Source organism: Pseudophryne corroboree, chromosome 7 (assembly GCF_028390025.1).
Source record: "Pseudophryne corroboree isolate aPseCor3 chromosome 7, aPseCor3.hap2, whole genome shotgun sequence".
In the NCBI taxonomy this organism is placed as follows: domain Eukaryota; kingdom Metazoa; phylum Chordata; class Amphibia; order Anura; family Myobatrachidae; genus Pseudophryne; species Pseudophryne corroboree.
This window is the reverse complement of record NC_086450.1, coordinates 411,938,894-411,954,537: the sequence shown is the minus strand read 5'-3', so window position 1 is coordinate 411,954,537 and position 15,644 is coordinate 411,938,894. Positions and strand designations below refer to the sequence as shown.

Below are 15,644 nucleotides of genomic sequence, written 5' to 3'. Positions count from 1 at the left end.
GGCTAGTTCGCCCCGCATGTCAGGCCCTCCCCCCACCACACAGGTACAAAGCATCGTACAGCGGCGATGCTTTTGTACCTGAAGAGTAGCTCCCCATCGCTCTCCGGGTCGCAGTGGCTGCATGTGATGTCACGCAGCTGCCACTGCCCGCCTCCCGCACGGCCCGGGCATGCCTGTGTTGCCTGGACCGCACCCCCAAAACGGCGGCCCAACACCGCCGGCCCGCCCCCTCCCAGCGAACGCCTCTGCCTGTCAATCAGGCAGAGGCGAATGCTGGGCAGAGATGCCGATCGTATCTCTGGCATGTGCCGGCGCAAGCATGCGCAGTTCAGACCTGATCAACGCACAGCCGCAATCAGGTCTGAATTAGGCCCTATGTGTGATGCTAGGAACCATGATTTCTGGGTGAAAGTTGTAACTTAATACATCCAGTGGCCAAAAGGAAAATGTAAAGCTAGCCCAGAAGCTGACAGTTATTTTGGTCTGCGGAATGATTGTACGTGTCTCACTATCATCTTGTTGTTTCAATTTTTCTTAATTCAATTTTCCCACTCCCCTCCCACCAGTGCTTGTTAAATAAAATGCCACTGCCATCAATAAATAATTACTGTATCTTCACCTATAACTAATAACTTCGTTTCTGCAAAAGAAAAGGCAGACTTTACTGACAGCCAGTATTTCATGTAAAGGACATGGGCCCCACAGCAATCATCCAACTGATCAAAGTCTAATCAAATGAAATCTGAAAAAATCCAATCCAGTTATTTCCTATCTAATCAAGTCAGTAATCGCCATAGGCGTGCGCAGACCATTTTATTAGGGGGTGCACTGTCGGAGGGGTGTGTCTAGCACCGCCTTTTGGGCGTGTAGATACGCCCAAAAGGCGGTGCTAGACACACCCCTTCGACAGTGATGGTCAATGCAATATAAAATATCCACCCTTGTACCAATCCTAATAAAGCAGATGCATTGTCAGATGTTGTGGTGTGCTCCAAACAAACACCCCTGATGGCACTCAGTGCAATTACACTGCTCCTCCTCAGCCTGGTCTGGCTCTCCCTCTCTTTCCTCTGCAAGTTGCAGCAGCTTACTTACAAGTCAGTCACTCACTGACACTAACAGTCGCAGACTAGTACTGCTGCTGCTGCTGGAAAAACAAGTGCCGTGTCAATGTTGCTGCCAACCGCCTGCCAGTATTGAATTTGTCTTCCTAAGAGGAACACTGGCTGCATGCTGATCCTCATCAGTGGTTGGCGTTGGCATAGCATAACAAGGAGAGAGGTGGGCGTGTGGCGGGTGGGTGTACGAGCAGCATGACGTAATCACATCACATCACGCTGTTTTTGTACATGGAGGTGGAGCCGGGAGTTTGAAAGCTGGTGGCAGTGGCACCCTTGATTAACCCAGGCGTCTGGTCAGTAATACAGTCCTGACAGGGTGCAGTGCAGAGGGGACAGTAATCAGCCTGCTCTGCGATCGCTGCATCAGGCATGTGAGATCGGGGTGCCAGACATTAGGGGGTGCCTGTGCGCACCAGGCACCCCCCCTGCGCACACCTATGGTAATCGCCCATAGCAACAGGCATGTGCATGGCTTCATTGGCTGGTGTGCCATTTCATTGCCCAACATGATGGCCCCTGTTTGATTATCACGGTTATCGCTAAACAACAAGAGTATGTGTGACCAGCTCCATGTCCCGTTGGGAAATCTGACTGCTATATATATATATATATATATATATATATATATATAGTACTGTGCAAAAGTTTTAGGCAGGTGTGGGGAAAAATGCTGCAAAGTAAAGGGCCCCATACACTAGAACGATAATGCTCGATTTCATCCAATTTTGGGCATTCAGGCCGATATATCGGGTGAAATCGGGCATTTTGGCTGTGTTTCCGATCCGATCCGCACGATCTAGGGGAGCCGATCCGACCCTCACGGGAACACGCATCAGATCTGATCGGATACACCTCCAAAATGCCCAATTTCACCCGATATATATCGGCCTAAATGCCCGAAATTGGATGAAATCAGGCATTATCGTTCTAGTGTATGGGGCCCTTAAGAATGCTCTCAAAAATAGGAGTGTTATACCCCTTTCACAACTCACAAATATATAAACATATTGCCGGGTCGACACGGGTCGCTCTGCAATACCAGGCATCTAACTGGCTCCAAATTTATTCTGCAGCAGTACAGTGATTCCAAACATACAGCCAGTGCCATTAAGAACAATCTTCAGCGTAAACAAGAACAACGAATCTTGGAAGTGATGATATTGCCCCCCACAGAGCCCTGATCTCAACACCATCAAGTCTGTCTGGGATTACATGAAGAGACAGAAGGATTTGAGCAAGACTACATCCACAGAAGATCTGTGGTTAGTTCTGATAAAAATAAACTATTGACACTTTTAAAAGCATTCTTACTGTGCAGCATTTTTTCCCACACCTACCAAAAACTTTTGCACATTAATATGTATTTTATATATATATATATATATATATATATATATATATATATATATATATATATATATATCCTCACATCGCTCAGCCACAGGTATTCCCAATCATTGTCCACGTGGATGGTACAAGAAGGAAAAGCAAAAAATGCACAAATCCGTAAAAACTTATGTCGACCATTTCCATGTCGACATTTTGACCCTGTCGACCTGTTGCATGTTGACCATATGCTGTCGACCTAATGACTGTCTATCTTATTAATGTACATCTATTATCCGAATCTCCATTAATACACCTCAACATACTGTACATGTCCCACATCATTAAAGAACATCAACATACATGTCCCATATCATTACAGAGCCTCAACATACATGTCCCATATCATTACAGAGCATCAACATACATGTCCCATATCATTACAGAGCCTCAACATACATGTCCCATATCATTACAGAACATCAACATCAGTAGCGGATCTTGCCACGGGCAAGCAGGACTTTTGCCCGGGGTGTAACTGACCACGCCTCTGTATTAAGCCACGCCCCTAACGGGTTTTTTTTGTTGTTTTTTTTTTGGTTTTTTTTGGTTTTTTGCTCGGGGTGCCGCAAGGGCAAGAACCAGCCCTGATCAACATACATGTGCCATAACATTACAGAGTCTCAACATACATGTCCCATATCATTACAGAGCCTCAACATACATGTCCCATATCATTACAGAGCCTCAACATACATGTCCCATATCATTACAGAGCCTCAACATACATGTCCCATATCATTACAGAGCCTCAACATACATGTCCCATATCATTACACCCATTTTCCCGCTTTTTAGAGAACATCAACTGAAAAATGTCTTTATTTCCCATATTTTACTATTTAAATGCCTCTAAATATATTATTATTTATTGAGGAGGGTGTTACACGGGCACTGCAACGTGTCTCTAAATTTTTGCCTTAAAATAAGGATTTTTCAACTACTCTGCAGATGTGAGCTAAAATGTGCACCAACTCCCATTGAGACACACATTAACTTAATTGCTAATTAAATAGCAAAATCTCGTGGCCATTACACAATATTCATCCAACTTGCTGATAACTGAATCCCCTCCTTAAAGATCCACAGGTGTAAGCAATGATTTCACTTGTGATTATACGGGGAGACCTGGAAAACATGCCCTGTTAGCGTCCTCCGAGGACAGGACTGAAGAAATGGCGGTGTATAGTACTGTGTAGAGAACAAGCTCCAGAGCCTCTGTAACAGCTGGAGAGCTACAGATTGCCAAGGACTAATGTAGGGTAGTCATGTAGAAAATGTGAAGACTTCCATACCAGCCTAGAATGCCCCCGTGTACTTCCCGCTCTCACCCCTGACATGGCTGGGCAGATATTCGGGTTTCATGGTCAGTGCACATTAAGCCTCCTGTGCTCTGGACCGATAACATTCATATCTCACTCTGTATTAGGGTGTATTAGGGCGACAGTGTGTCCTGGCCGCCGGCTATTCCTCTCACCTTTGTTATCTTTAATGTCCACAGCAGTCTGAGCCTCCAGCAGCAGTGAGATGAGCTCAGTGTTCCCGATGAGGGCAGCATGGTGCAGGGCCGAGAAGCTGCAAGAGACAATATTCCCAGAGTTAATGACAATCGCCATGCATCACAAAGAAACACTTGTCACCAAAGATCTATTCTTTGCCTATGAGCAATACAAAAAAAAACCCTGCCGCACTGAGCTTACGGTCTTCCTATGCTCTCTCTATGGGCCTAATTCAGACCTGAGAGCTGATGCGCGTTTTCGCACAGCAACCGATCAGGTCTGAACTGCTCATGCCGACGGCTGTCTCAGCCCTGCGATCGCCTCTGATTGATTGACAGGCAGAGGCGGTCGCTGGGCGGGAGGGGGCGGGCCGGCGGCATTTGGCCGCAGTTTTAGGGGCACGGTCTGGGCAACGCAGACGTGCCCGGACCGTGCGGGGGGGCAAGCCGCAGTGGCTGCATAACGTCACATGCAGCAGCTGCGACCCGGACAACGACGAGTAGCTCCCCGCCAGCGTGCAGGAGCTGCGCTGGTAGGGAGTTATGCTGCCCATACACTTATGAGATAATCGGTGCTATCCTTCGATTTCGACCACATCTGTGAGAGAAATCGAAGGATTGTATGCACATTTTAGTTACCTTGAGATGCGTGGGCACGCCGCTCGAATATCGCGTCTCAAGATATTATGTGCTGCACATAATATTTCTCGCATCGCAGTGCGATCGCATGTGGTTTTAAACCCACGAGATATCTCGCACTGCGATGGGCACCCGCCGGAAGCGGCCTCTCGGTGGTGACGTGCCCATCACGTGATTACCATGCGATCTATCGCATGATCACATGGTAATCACTTTGGCAGTTCAGGTGCGATTTCATCGCACCTGAACTGCCGGTGCGATGCCCCGTGATGTCGCGTCGTGAAGCATCGCACAAGTGTATGGCCAGCATTACTCTTCAAGTACAAAAGCTTTTGTACTTGTGCGGCGGGGCAGGGACTGACATGCGGGGTGGACTAGCCCTGTGCTGGGCGTCTCCCCGCATGTCAGGGAAGCTGATCGTAGATGTGCTACATTTAGCACATCTACGATCAGGAATTGGGTCTGAATTAGGCCCTATGTCCAGAACATTTATCATATTGGGCCTAATTCAGACCTGATCGTAGCTGCAAATTTGTTAGCAGTTGGGCAAAACCATGTGCACTGCAGGTGGGGCAGATGTAACATGTGCAGAGAGAGTAGATTTGGGTGGGGTGTGTTAAAACTGAAATCTAAATTGCAGTGTAAAAATAAAGCAGCCAGTATTTACCCTGCACAGAAACAATATAACCCACCCAAATCTAACTCTCTCTGCACATGTTATATCTGCCCCACCTGCAGTGCACATGGGGCCTAATTCAGATCTGATTGTTGCTGTGCGTTTTCACACAGCAGCCGATCAGGTCTGAGCTGCGCATGCGCCGGCGCCGCAGTGCACCGGCACATGCCAGACAGCTGACAGCTGTCTCAGCCCTGTGACCGCCTCTGCCTGATTGACAGGCAGAGACAGTCGCTGGGTGGGAGGGGGCGGGAGGAGGCGGCAGCGGCTGTGTGATGTCACACGCAGCCACAGCGACCCTCACAACGACGAGTAGCTCCTGCCAGTGCGCAGGAGCTGCGCTGGCAGGGAGCTACTCCTAAAGTGCAAAAGCATCGCCGCTATGAAATGCTTTTGTACTTGTGCGGGGGGGGGGGCAGGCCTGACATGCGGGTCGGACTAGCGCTGTGCTGGGCGTCCCCCCGCATGTCTGTGTGACTGATCGTAGATGAGCTAAATTTAGCACATCTACGATCAGGTCTAAATTAGGCCCATACAGTATTACACTTGGCTGTGCTAGGCCTGCTAATCCCTAGGATGTACTGTGTTGTCCAGCTACTTATTGTTCCTTCCTAGGCGCTACTTGCTGCGGAATTATGGAAGTGGGATGTTCCCAACCCCAAGTTCTTTCACTGCCCTCTCTCATATACGCCCATTGATGGATAACCTATGAGCCCATGTGTCTGCCTAGGCACGAGTGACCGCCTATAGGGCCTAATTCATGGTTGATTGCAAAATAGCATTTTCCACTAATGGGCAAAACCATGTGCACTGCAGGTGGGGCAGATGTAACATGTGCAGAGAGATTTAATTTTATATTGTTTCTGTGCAGGGTAAATACTGGCTGCTTTATTTTTACACTGCAATTTAGATTTCAGTTTCAACACACCCCACTGAAATCCAAGTCTCTCTGCACATGTTATATCTGCCCCCCCTGCAGTGCACATGGTTTTGTCCATTAAGGGGGGTGCACACGGAGCAATATTTACTTAATTTCTAAGCAATATGACTAGATTGCTTAGAAATTAAGCAACATCGCTCCGTGTGTAGGGGTGCCGGCGACAGGGCCGCGCGGTGCTATCGCCGAATCTAGATTGGTCATGCATGCGTGGGCAATCTAGTGAGATCGCTCACTTCGCCGGGTGAAGTGAGCTGCCTTTTTTTTTTTCCCCTCCCTCGCTCAGCACACATCTCCGGCACAAATCTACCAGTGTGTACGGGGCTTTAAAGGAAAATTTTATTTTGCAATCAACCTTGAACTAGGCCCATTGTGTCACAAAATTACCAAACTCAACTTTTCCGTACAGTGCCGTCTGCAATTCTTGCCGTTCCCTGTATACCATGTCAATCTCTGTGACCTTATTTTACTAAAATTATTATTATTAACATTTACTTCCATAGCGCCAGCATATTATGTTGCACTGTACAATTTAGAACACAACAGTGATAGAAAGTAATAAACCAAAACTGAGTAATAACAGACAGACAAAGAGGTAAGAGGGCCCTGCTCACAAGCTTACAGACCTTGGTGGTCATTCCGAGTTGTTCGCTCGTTGCCGTTTTTCGCAACGCAGCAATTAGGTGGAAAATGCACATGCGCATGGTACGCAGCGCGCATGCGCGAAGTTATTGTCAAAGTCGGAAAAATATCACGCTACACGTTGCCATATATTCACCTCATGCGCTTGCCCGCTGCACATGCACTTTCTCTGGCGTGCGTGCACATATTCGCAATTGCGTGACGGCGCCTCTACGGGCGTGCGCTCGAGCGCATGGTATGTGCATTTACGGTAGAGTTTGTGTGCGTCTAGCGAGCGACTCAATCGCTGCTTAATAAATCCATATAGCAGGTTTTATTGGTAATGTTCCCCTTAGTGATAACTGTAAGTTTGTTTAAAGTGAGTTGGTCCCTGGACAAGGGAATTCCTCTTTTCATGGTACAAAGGGCCAGACAGGGTTTGAGCACTTGTGTTTGGTACCTAACCGAAGAGTATTTTATTAGAAACAATCCGGTGCTGGTTAGGTAAAGAATAATCGCTCCGGCGTATAGTTATGGCCATTAGTAGTTTCTGGACATTTATTTATTGTCCATGTGTTGGAAATCCTGAGTCTCCCTCCCACCTGAGGAATTTGATATAGTCACAGCCCACCTGTTCAAACTAACCTATGACCTTTTGTTATGATGCGAGGAGACATTCCTGTGTCCAATGAACAATGAGATTATAGGTCCCTTTGTAGTGTATATAAGAACAAGCCAGCCTGAAGCAGCTCAGTCTCAATCTCCACAAACGGTTTTCATCTTGACTAACTTGGAGCTGGTAACCAGGACTAGCGCAGCGATTCGTTCCTAGTGTGTGTAAGTAATTCTCTGTAATCAACTTGTTCTCTGTTTGTATTGGCCATACTCTCTCTCTCTCTCACTCTGTTATAGTATAAGATTGTGACGCTATTGTATATTTCTGTCTAGATATTCTGTTAGAATGATATGTTAGCTTGTAGTGTGTGACTTGTAAACTGTGTACCCCTTTTGATATATCTAAAAGCTCGTTAGTAAAGGTGTTGGAACCTCAGCAGGGTGTCTGTGTCTCTCTAGCTAGTACAAAGAGTTTCTGAGTATCTCAATTGCTCAAACAGCTTGCATACTCACAAAGGTTCAGTGTTATACCATTATAGTACCACGGTATTAAGGTTTACAGTGTAAGCATATTCTGTGTTTAAAGTTTATAAAGGTTACTGTCTGTGTGTATGCTCGCTGTGGGTATTCCGTACACCCAGCACAGCGTGTGTACTTAATTTGCGTACCACGTGCGAGGTCTTCATACGCAAATAGCGTACGGAGTGCGTAGCATGTGCACGTGGTTTAGCAGCCATTACGGCTACACGGTATTAGTATATAGCTAATGTTAAAAGGTAGATCTCTGACTCTATCAATTGGGGCCTCGTCCTCCCTCCACATATCCACACTAGTGCAAACAGACTTTATCTGTCAGCAAGGGCGGGAAAGCAGTGTCCTTTCGTATCCGTATTGGTGGTGAGGGATACAGTGGTGCTGACTAGATAAGCGTCTGTTACACTACGTTGTAGGAGTGCTGGTGGAATCCGGAACCAGAGGTAGGAACATTAAGCTATTTTCTTTGTAAATCTGGTTTTTATTTCTATTTGGTGCCAACTGCACACGCAGATTGGATGGCTTGTCTGTTTAAATAGGTTTAAAAGTATTTTTAATCGCTCTGCATAGCGTGATAGTTTTTAGCTCAGGCCTAGAATAACTTTAGGGGCTTGAATGATGACTTTCTTTGTGACAAAAGAAGCAGCATGGTCTGTCCACCATTTTGTGTAGCCCTCATGGATGTGGAAGGGGGAGGAGCAGCGGCCATTTTGGGAAGGTCAAATTTTTTTTTTCCTAAGCGGCTGATTTTCAGTTGACTCAGGAAATAATCAGCCATCCATTGTCAAAAAGAAATCATCATTTAATGAGTTTTTTTTTATGCATTTGTTTAGTCCATATCATAGTCAATCATAAGTGGTTCAGATAGAGTTTAATAAAAGTTAATAATAAATTAAATATTTGATTTAGGAAATACACAAATAAAACGTAGTTTTTTTGTTTTTGTTTTGTCACTGTCTCTCTTCAAGAGCTTTAACTCTGCTACTTCTGAGATGGGCCATTGAAATGCAAATGAACCTGTGTAACTGGTTTTGTTCACTAGCAGTGAAGAGAATCGCCTTCACAGATTAGTTAAAAAGCACATTCATATGCAAATTAGAAGCTCTGAATAGGGTCTCATATATGTAATAGTGATTAGTACATATATGTAATATCTATATGTGCGTGCTTACATCAATGTATGTTATTAGATTAATTTAGAATTGCATTTTCATTTGTGTATTTTCACGTATCTCACTTTCCTGTTTTGCCATTTATCATTGATAACGTGCTGAGAAAGATTTGTTGCTATTTGTAGTTAAAAGTAAAAATAATACGTAAGGAAGTAATTTGTAAAACACGCACACGGCTTGCCTAAGATACAAGGAAGTTCTGTGTGGTGTTCAGTAGATGATTACAGTTAAAGATCATCTACATTGATATAAACGTGTTAACTGTATTTCTGTGGATATACCTGGCTGGCGTACACGTGTCTCTAACAAAGGCCGGGACTAGTGTACGCGACGCAAGGGCCGACGCACGGAGCGTATATTACGCAACGGAGCGTCTGGGTACGCCCACATAATACAAATCACACGATAGTATTGTTTTAGTTAGGCGATAAGGAGGCAACGCGATAATAGCGCAAATCGATCTCAGTGTCCAAAATTTTAAGCTAATAGATCCTTCTCTAGTTGCAACTCCTCGGGATTAGCCTGCGATACTGAATGAAAGGGATTTCTGCGCAGAAACGAAAGTAAAGAGTATATGAGGTGAAAGAGTGTGTGTATATATATATATATATATATATAAGTTTCTAATTTTTGGGGTTGAACCACAGGAAATCATCGAGTTCTCGTGAGGTACATACGTGTAAGTGACTGCACGGTGGCTTGGGAGGCATCCCTTGTTAAACATTTAAAAAAGAGCATTAGAGTATAGCAGACCAGGAGGTCTACTGTAGCACAGACCAGGAGATCCAGACAGACCAGGAGGTCCAGGTACAGCAGACTAAGAAGTCCGCTATAGATAAAGAGTAAAAGAGCACAACACCAGAAAGGGTTGGTGCGGTACCCATATAGGCCATTAAGCTCAGGCTGAAGGAATTCGCAGCCACAATTTTCGATTCCACTGGTCGCTCCGCACATAAGATTAGTTGCTTATGTGCAGAACGATTGTACCGCACGTAATTGTGTGCATTAGTTAGTAACTTGATCCAGTACCATTTGCGTACGCTAGAGGGGTCATAAACGCTATTTGTACATTCTAACGTGATTTGTGCAATTTTTTATTTTAAGGGAAGTTCGCTGGTCACTTGGGAACTATCCAACAACCAATAGTTACTGGAAAGGGTTAAGTGCTCTTCGGATCACACCCACATGTTCCAGTAAATAGAGGTTCAGGTCGCAGGGGCCCTAGGTCGAGTACGCCAGCGCTAGGGCAGTGTGTGGGCGTATTGGTCGACGTGGGCGAGTGAGTGGAGTACTCGGTAAACTTCCGCCGCCGGCCTACCCCGGACATCTTGGTTTTTGTAAGGGTTCGCTGAAGACCCTGATTTGAAGGTCAGAGGTAGTGAAAGCAACACCTGCAAAGATGGGGGCCAGTTGTTCAGGTAGGGGGCGATCAACCTCGGTTCGGGTTGACTTAGTAAACCGGCCAATAGAGTCAGCAAGGATAACGTGTGATACAGACAGGGAAGTCCGAAATGGATCACACACAAAGGTATTGTGCAATGAATGGGAAAGAATGACTGTGCATGACGGGGAAAAGTTCCCACGGGTAGGCAGTTTTGGTCCAGAGGTGTTACAAAATTTAAGGAGAAGGATATGTCTCATTAAATCTGCAAAGAGACGGATCAAACATTATGATTATTTACAGTTATGGCAACAGGAAGGTGAAATACAAGGAGAGTTAGCTTACACAGCTGACTCTCACTGTGGTAGGAAAAATATGGCAACAGGGGAGAAGGTGGTTACAGAGAATGGCACACTGGTGTATGATAAAAATGCACTTAGCAACTGTATTATAGATGATAAGGATAAGTGTAACAAATGTAACAATGATAAAAGTAAAACTGTTAAATGTACAACCGTTAACCTGTGCAAGTCGCACCCCATGTTAAACTTCCCTCAGGATTACCAGCAAGAAAGTGAGCCCAGCACGATGTCGGCACCTTTTCCAGCAGCCATCACACAAGACATCCAGGTGGACGCGACCAATTCGGTAAAGGTAATAATCAAACCCCCTAACGGAGGGTCAGGTGAGGTCGTGTCCACAGGTACGTACGGTGTTATATATCACACACAAACAAATGTACCTCATATTGTAGAACCAACACAAGATGATGTAATTGAATTTAGTCCTGTCAGGGTGATCACAGTCCCCAATGGGAAGACTGACGCTCAGGGAATCATTCCCGTCAAGGACAGTGCAATGCGCCGTCCCTGGTCTCGGACGGAATTAAGGTCAATTATGTCTGAATTTCCTGATCCTAGGAAAGATCTAGTTGCATGTCAAAGGTTTATTAATGAACTAGGAAACTCCACAGAACCCACCAACAAAGATTGGCGGACAGTGCTGAGGGCAGGTTTGCCCTCCAGTGTTGACCCTGCGAAATTTATTGCTGATTGTAAATTAGACACAGAAGTACCTCAAACGGAGGAACACAATCAGGAATGTATTAAGCAGATCAACCGACAGTTAGGAGTATATTTCCCAGCCGTTGTTGAGTGGAACGAAATCTTCTCCATAAGACAAAACGAAGGGGAAAGTACTTCTAATTATTTCCATCGGGCATTGCAGGACATGACTAGGTATACAGGTATAGAAAACATTGAAACAAGTGCACCGCATAGAGAAGTAGCAGTATTTGTGTTAATGGATGGTTTAAAGGAAGTGTTGAGAGCAAGGATACAGACCACCAATCCATACTGGAGAAACAACTCAGTGACTGCATTAAGAAAGTCCGCTGTTGGGCATGAGCAAAACATCATCAAGCACAGGGAAACACAGAGAAGTAAGAAGCCTCAGATCCCTGTGGGTAAGTCAAAGGTGATAAGGTGCTATAATTGCCAGAAGGAAGGTCATTATGCAAGAGATTGTAGATCAAGAAATTTACAGAAGGTATATCAACCCCCTAGACAACAACATAACCACGGTATCCAAGAAATCAGGGAAGGACAGGGAAAGCGGTTGATGGTGATGAGCATCCAAGCGTTTGAGGAGGCATCAAATCAACCAAGACCTCAGGTCACTGGCACTTGGAGAAAGCCCAGGGTTTGTTCTCTTTGTAAAAGAGAAGGGCATTATGCCAGCAACTGTAACAGCCCACATAAAGTCAGACCCCCTAGACAAGAACATGAACAGAGTCATGATACACAAAATCGTAATCAGGTACCACATATGTAAAATTTTGAGCTACACCCATAATATGCAATCAGGAAAGGTGATCATTAGGACTGGTAGTAAACCTGAGGTTACAGTTAATGAAATTGGGAGGTTTGTTCCTTGTAGACACAGGAACGGCCGGGTAAACGTTGTAATTGATTTGTAAATGTTTTTTTTCCCCATCTCTGACGTTCATCGGCAGAACTCAAACATCACATAGCTACTTGGTCTTTGCAGAAGTCTACCTAACCCCAGTGTGACCTACCGACGTCGGTGTGTCCTGGTCAGGCACAAAAAAGGTGGAGTGTGGAAATACTGGTGGGAGAGACTGCGCAAAGATACCAATGGATGTGTTGGTGTGACAGCCTGATGGTGAACGGAAGATCTGACAATGTTTTTTGTTTGTTGCTTAATGCAAAATGTGATGAATTGTTCTCTCTCTCGTTTTTTTTTTTTCTCCTCTCTCTCTCTCGTGTTCTCATGCTTTAAAGATGGTATGTCACACATCAGTTGAACAAATGGTAATGCAAGATTTTTGCTCCTTACAGAAAGATCGCAGATTTGGAAGGAATATTGTATCACCGGAGTGTTCGTTTGGAGGACTGAGAGACAGCACCTTTGAGATGACAGCAGAGCAAGAAAAACAACAAGACTAGAGGACATAAGACATCGTAACATTTTTCTTTCCCCTCAAAATATTTTTTTTGTACCCCCATTACAAATTTCTCTTTCTCCTCCTGTAAGATGGACTCGCCCCAAGATACTGCAGTCCGTGTTTTCCTGTTGACCATGATGTTGACCAGAGCAGTCTGTCTCGGTGAGAGTACCAGTGAGGTCGAGAAAGGATCCAGAATGGGTTTCCGATGACAGAGACGGAGGCATAAATTTCCAATAGAAACACAATCACCGAGCAAAGGCGAGTACCGGAAAACGATCTAGCAGCCATGTTATTTATAGACATTGTGAAGGATTGTTAGCTAAAGAGAACTGCATCTGTAGAACACTGTGACAGTATAGTTGAGGATGGGTGCATCAAGAAATGTCAGTCCAGTTTTAATGTCCACATGGACCGGCATCCATTGAGTGACTATCACTCCCTAGTGGGTAAAGTGTTAAATCAGACAGATTGTTGGGTATGCTCTCAAGTACCTCAAGGCCATAGCAAATCAGGACTAGTACCATTCCCTTTAACGGTAGGAGAGGTACTTGAGCTAAGAGGTGGGAGGCCGGTGGACAGGAGGTTTAATATCTCTAGTCCTCCTAGTTTGAAGCTCCACCAATATCATGTGGATAGGTCCTTAGTGTGCTTTAACATTTCCAATCCCCGAAAGCCGGGAAATTGGGAAGTGTCATGGAGTAATCAAACCATGACATTTTCACATAGAGCTGACAGAATGCCCATAGACACACAACTTATACGCCAGATAGCCGACCATAGGAAATTCTTTCGGTATAGGTACACCTTAGGAAGTAGGACCATGCGAGTTGGAGAAGTATCACCAGGATACTGTGCACAGATCGTACAAACTGATACGTGTACTAAACAGATGGGAGAACTAGGGTTAGGAGATTTCACATGGAAAATTTGTAACATGATAATGTCATACTCCGTCCCATATGTTCTCCCCGATGATGCATATTTCATATGCGGGAGGAAGGCGTATAAGTGGCTTGCCCCAAACTCAGAAGGGTTATGTTATATTGGAAAAGTACTGCCTGAAGTAATGACTGTAACCCATAACAAAATGAAAGATATTCACCGCAGTGCCCAAGCTCCTTATACTCACACTCATTACGAGCACGTCGTTAAACGGCACCTGATAGAGAGGACAGAGCATTCAGCCTCTGATCTGATCCATGAATCCACCGGGATTCAATTCCTACTCGCGTTAGATATCACTCGTACCGCCAGAGGAGTGATAAATTATAAATATATATCTGCGCTTGCAAATTTATTAGACAATATCACCGAAATGTATGACGACACATTCAGGTACACTGGGAAAGAGTTACAAGCCTACAAAACAGAACTGGTTCAGCATAGGATGATTCTCAATTACCTCACAGCTGTGACAGGCGGGTATTGTGTTACCCTGGCAACTCAATATGGAATAAAGTGCTGCACGTACATTACAAACAGCACGGAGGACCCAGCCGAGGTCATAGACCAAAAGATGGATGACATTTTACAATTAAAGTGGGAGTTTCGAAGGAAACACAATCTCACACTCGCTGCTGTGGGTAATGAGCTGACCAGTTGGGTGTCATGGTTGAACCCACAAAATTGGTTCTCGGGCTTAGGAGAATGGGCCCAAGGTATTATTATGGACGTAGGGAAATTTCTTTTGTGTATTCTGGGAGTCATCATATTGGTTGGCCTGATATTTAGATGCGTTCGGGTTTTAGCGAAGCGTAAAAGTAATACCAGGGTGATGAGTCTAAGGAGCGAGGACACTGTACTAACAACAACTAATTTGATTTATGACCCAACGATAGAGACAATGTTGTGATGAAAATGTGATTCCACGGTCCGTTTCTTTCACCCGTTTCTCCTTTGTTTTCCTCCAAGGTACAAAGACATCCGCTTGGAAGAAGAATTTGACAACCTCTTTTATACAGACCATTGATGGACAATGCCATAGACCCCCAATATCCCTAGTGACTTTAACTTACACGATAGCCCAATACTTTAAAAGATTGTAAGTCTATGGACATTGAGAAAGCTTTTTGCTCACCATTTATAGCAAAAGCATCGGGAGACTACAGTCAACATGTACATCGAGACAAGACACAAGACAAGACCTCAATCAACAAATGTATATTAACCTCACATAGATTATGACTGCATTTGCCATAATTGCTTCTTATCTTCATTTCTACAACCTTCAGGTAATGACACACATAGTCGATAGGGAATATAGACACAGATATCAGCACTCACATATTCCCCCATTCATGTATCATCAACTAAATGTGCTCCCCCATTTGTTGCAACCAAAAGCCGAAAAGAGCTCGGTAAAGTTTGACAGCCCATCCACAGACCCTTAATACGGGATAAGAAGGATTCAAATGTATACTTCGCAATACCTCGAAGCTTGATTTAAAACACGTACGGCACGATGATACATGACCCCTCAAACATGGATTCATACACACATGCTTCTACTATCTCACTAGGTCATACCCTTTTCCCACCTTCTTCTCTCCTCCCTTACCCAATCATAGAAATTTATTTACATATGACATATATTT

At 44.8% G+C, this 15,644-nt stretch overlaps 1 protein-coding gene across 6 annotated transcripts in view; it reads right to left on the bottom strand.

Annotated features, from left to right (window-relative positions):
- CASKIN1 (CASK interacting protein 1) overlaps positions 1-15,644 on the bottom strand; it is a 411,436-nt gene that overhangs the window by 129,787 nt on the left and 266,005 nt on the right. For all 6 annotated transcript variants that reach the window (XM_063934707.1, XM_063934706.1, XM_063934708.1 and 3 more), the window contains one exon: positions 3,985-4,082. In XM_063934707.1, coding sequence (XP_063790777.1) covers positions 3,985-4,082 — 98 coding nt within the window. The remainder of the gene's footprint in view (positions 1-3,984; positions 4,083-15,644) is intronic.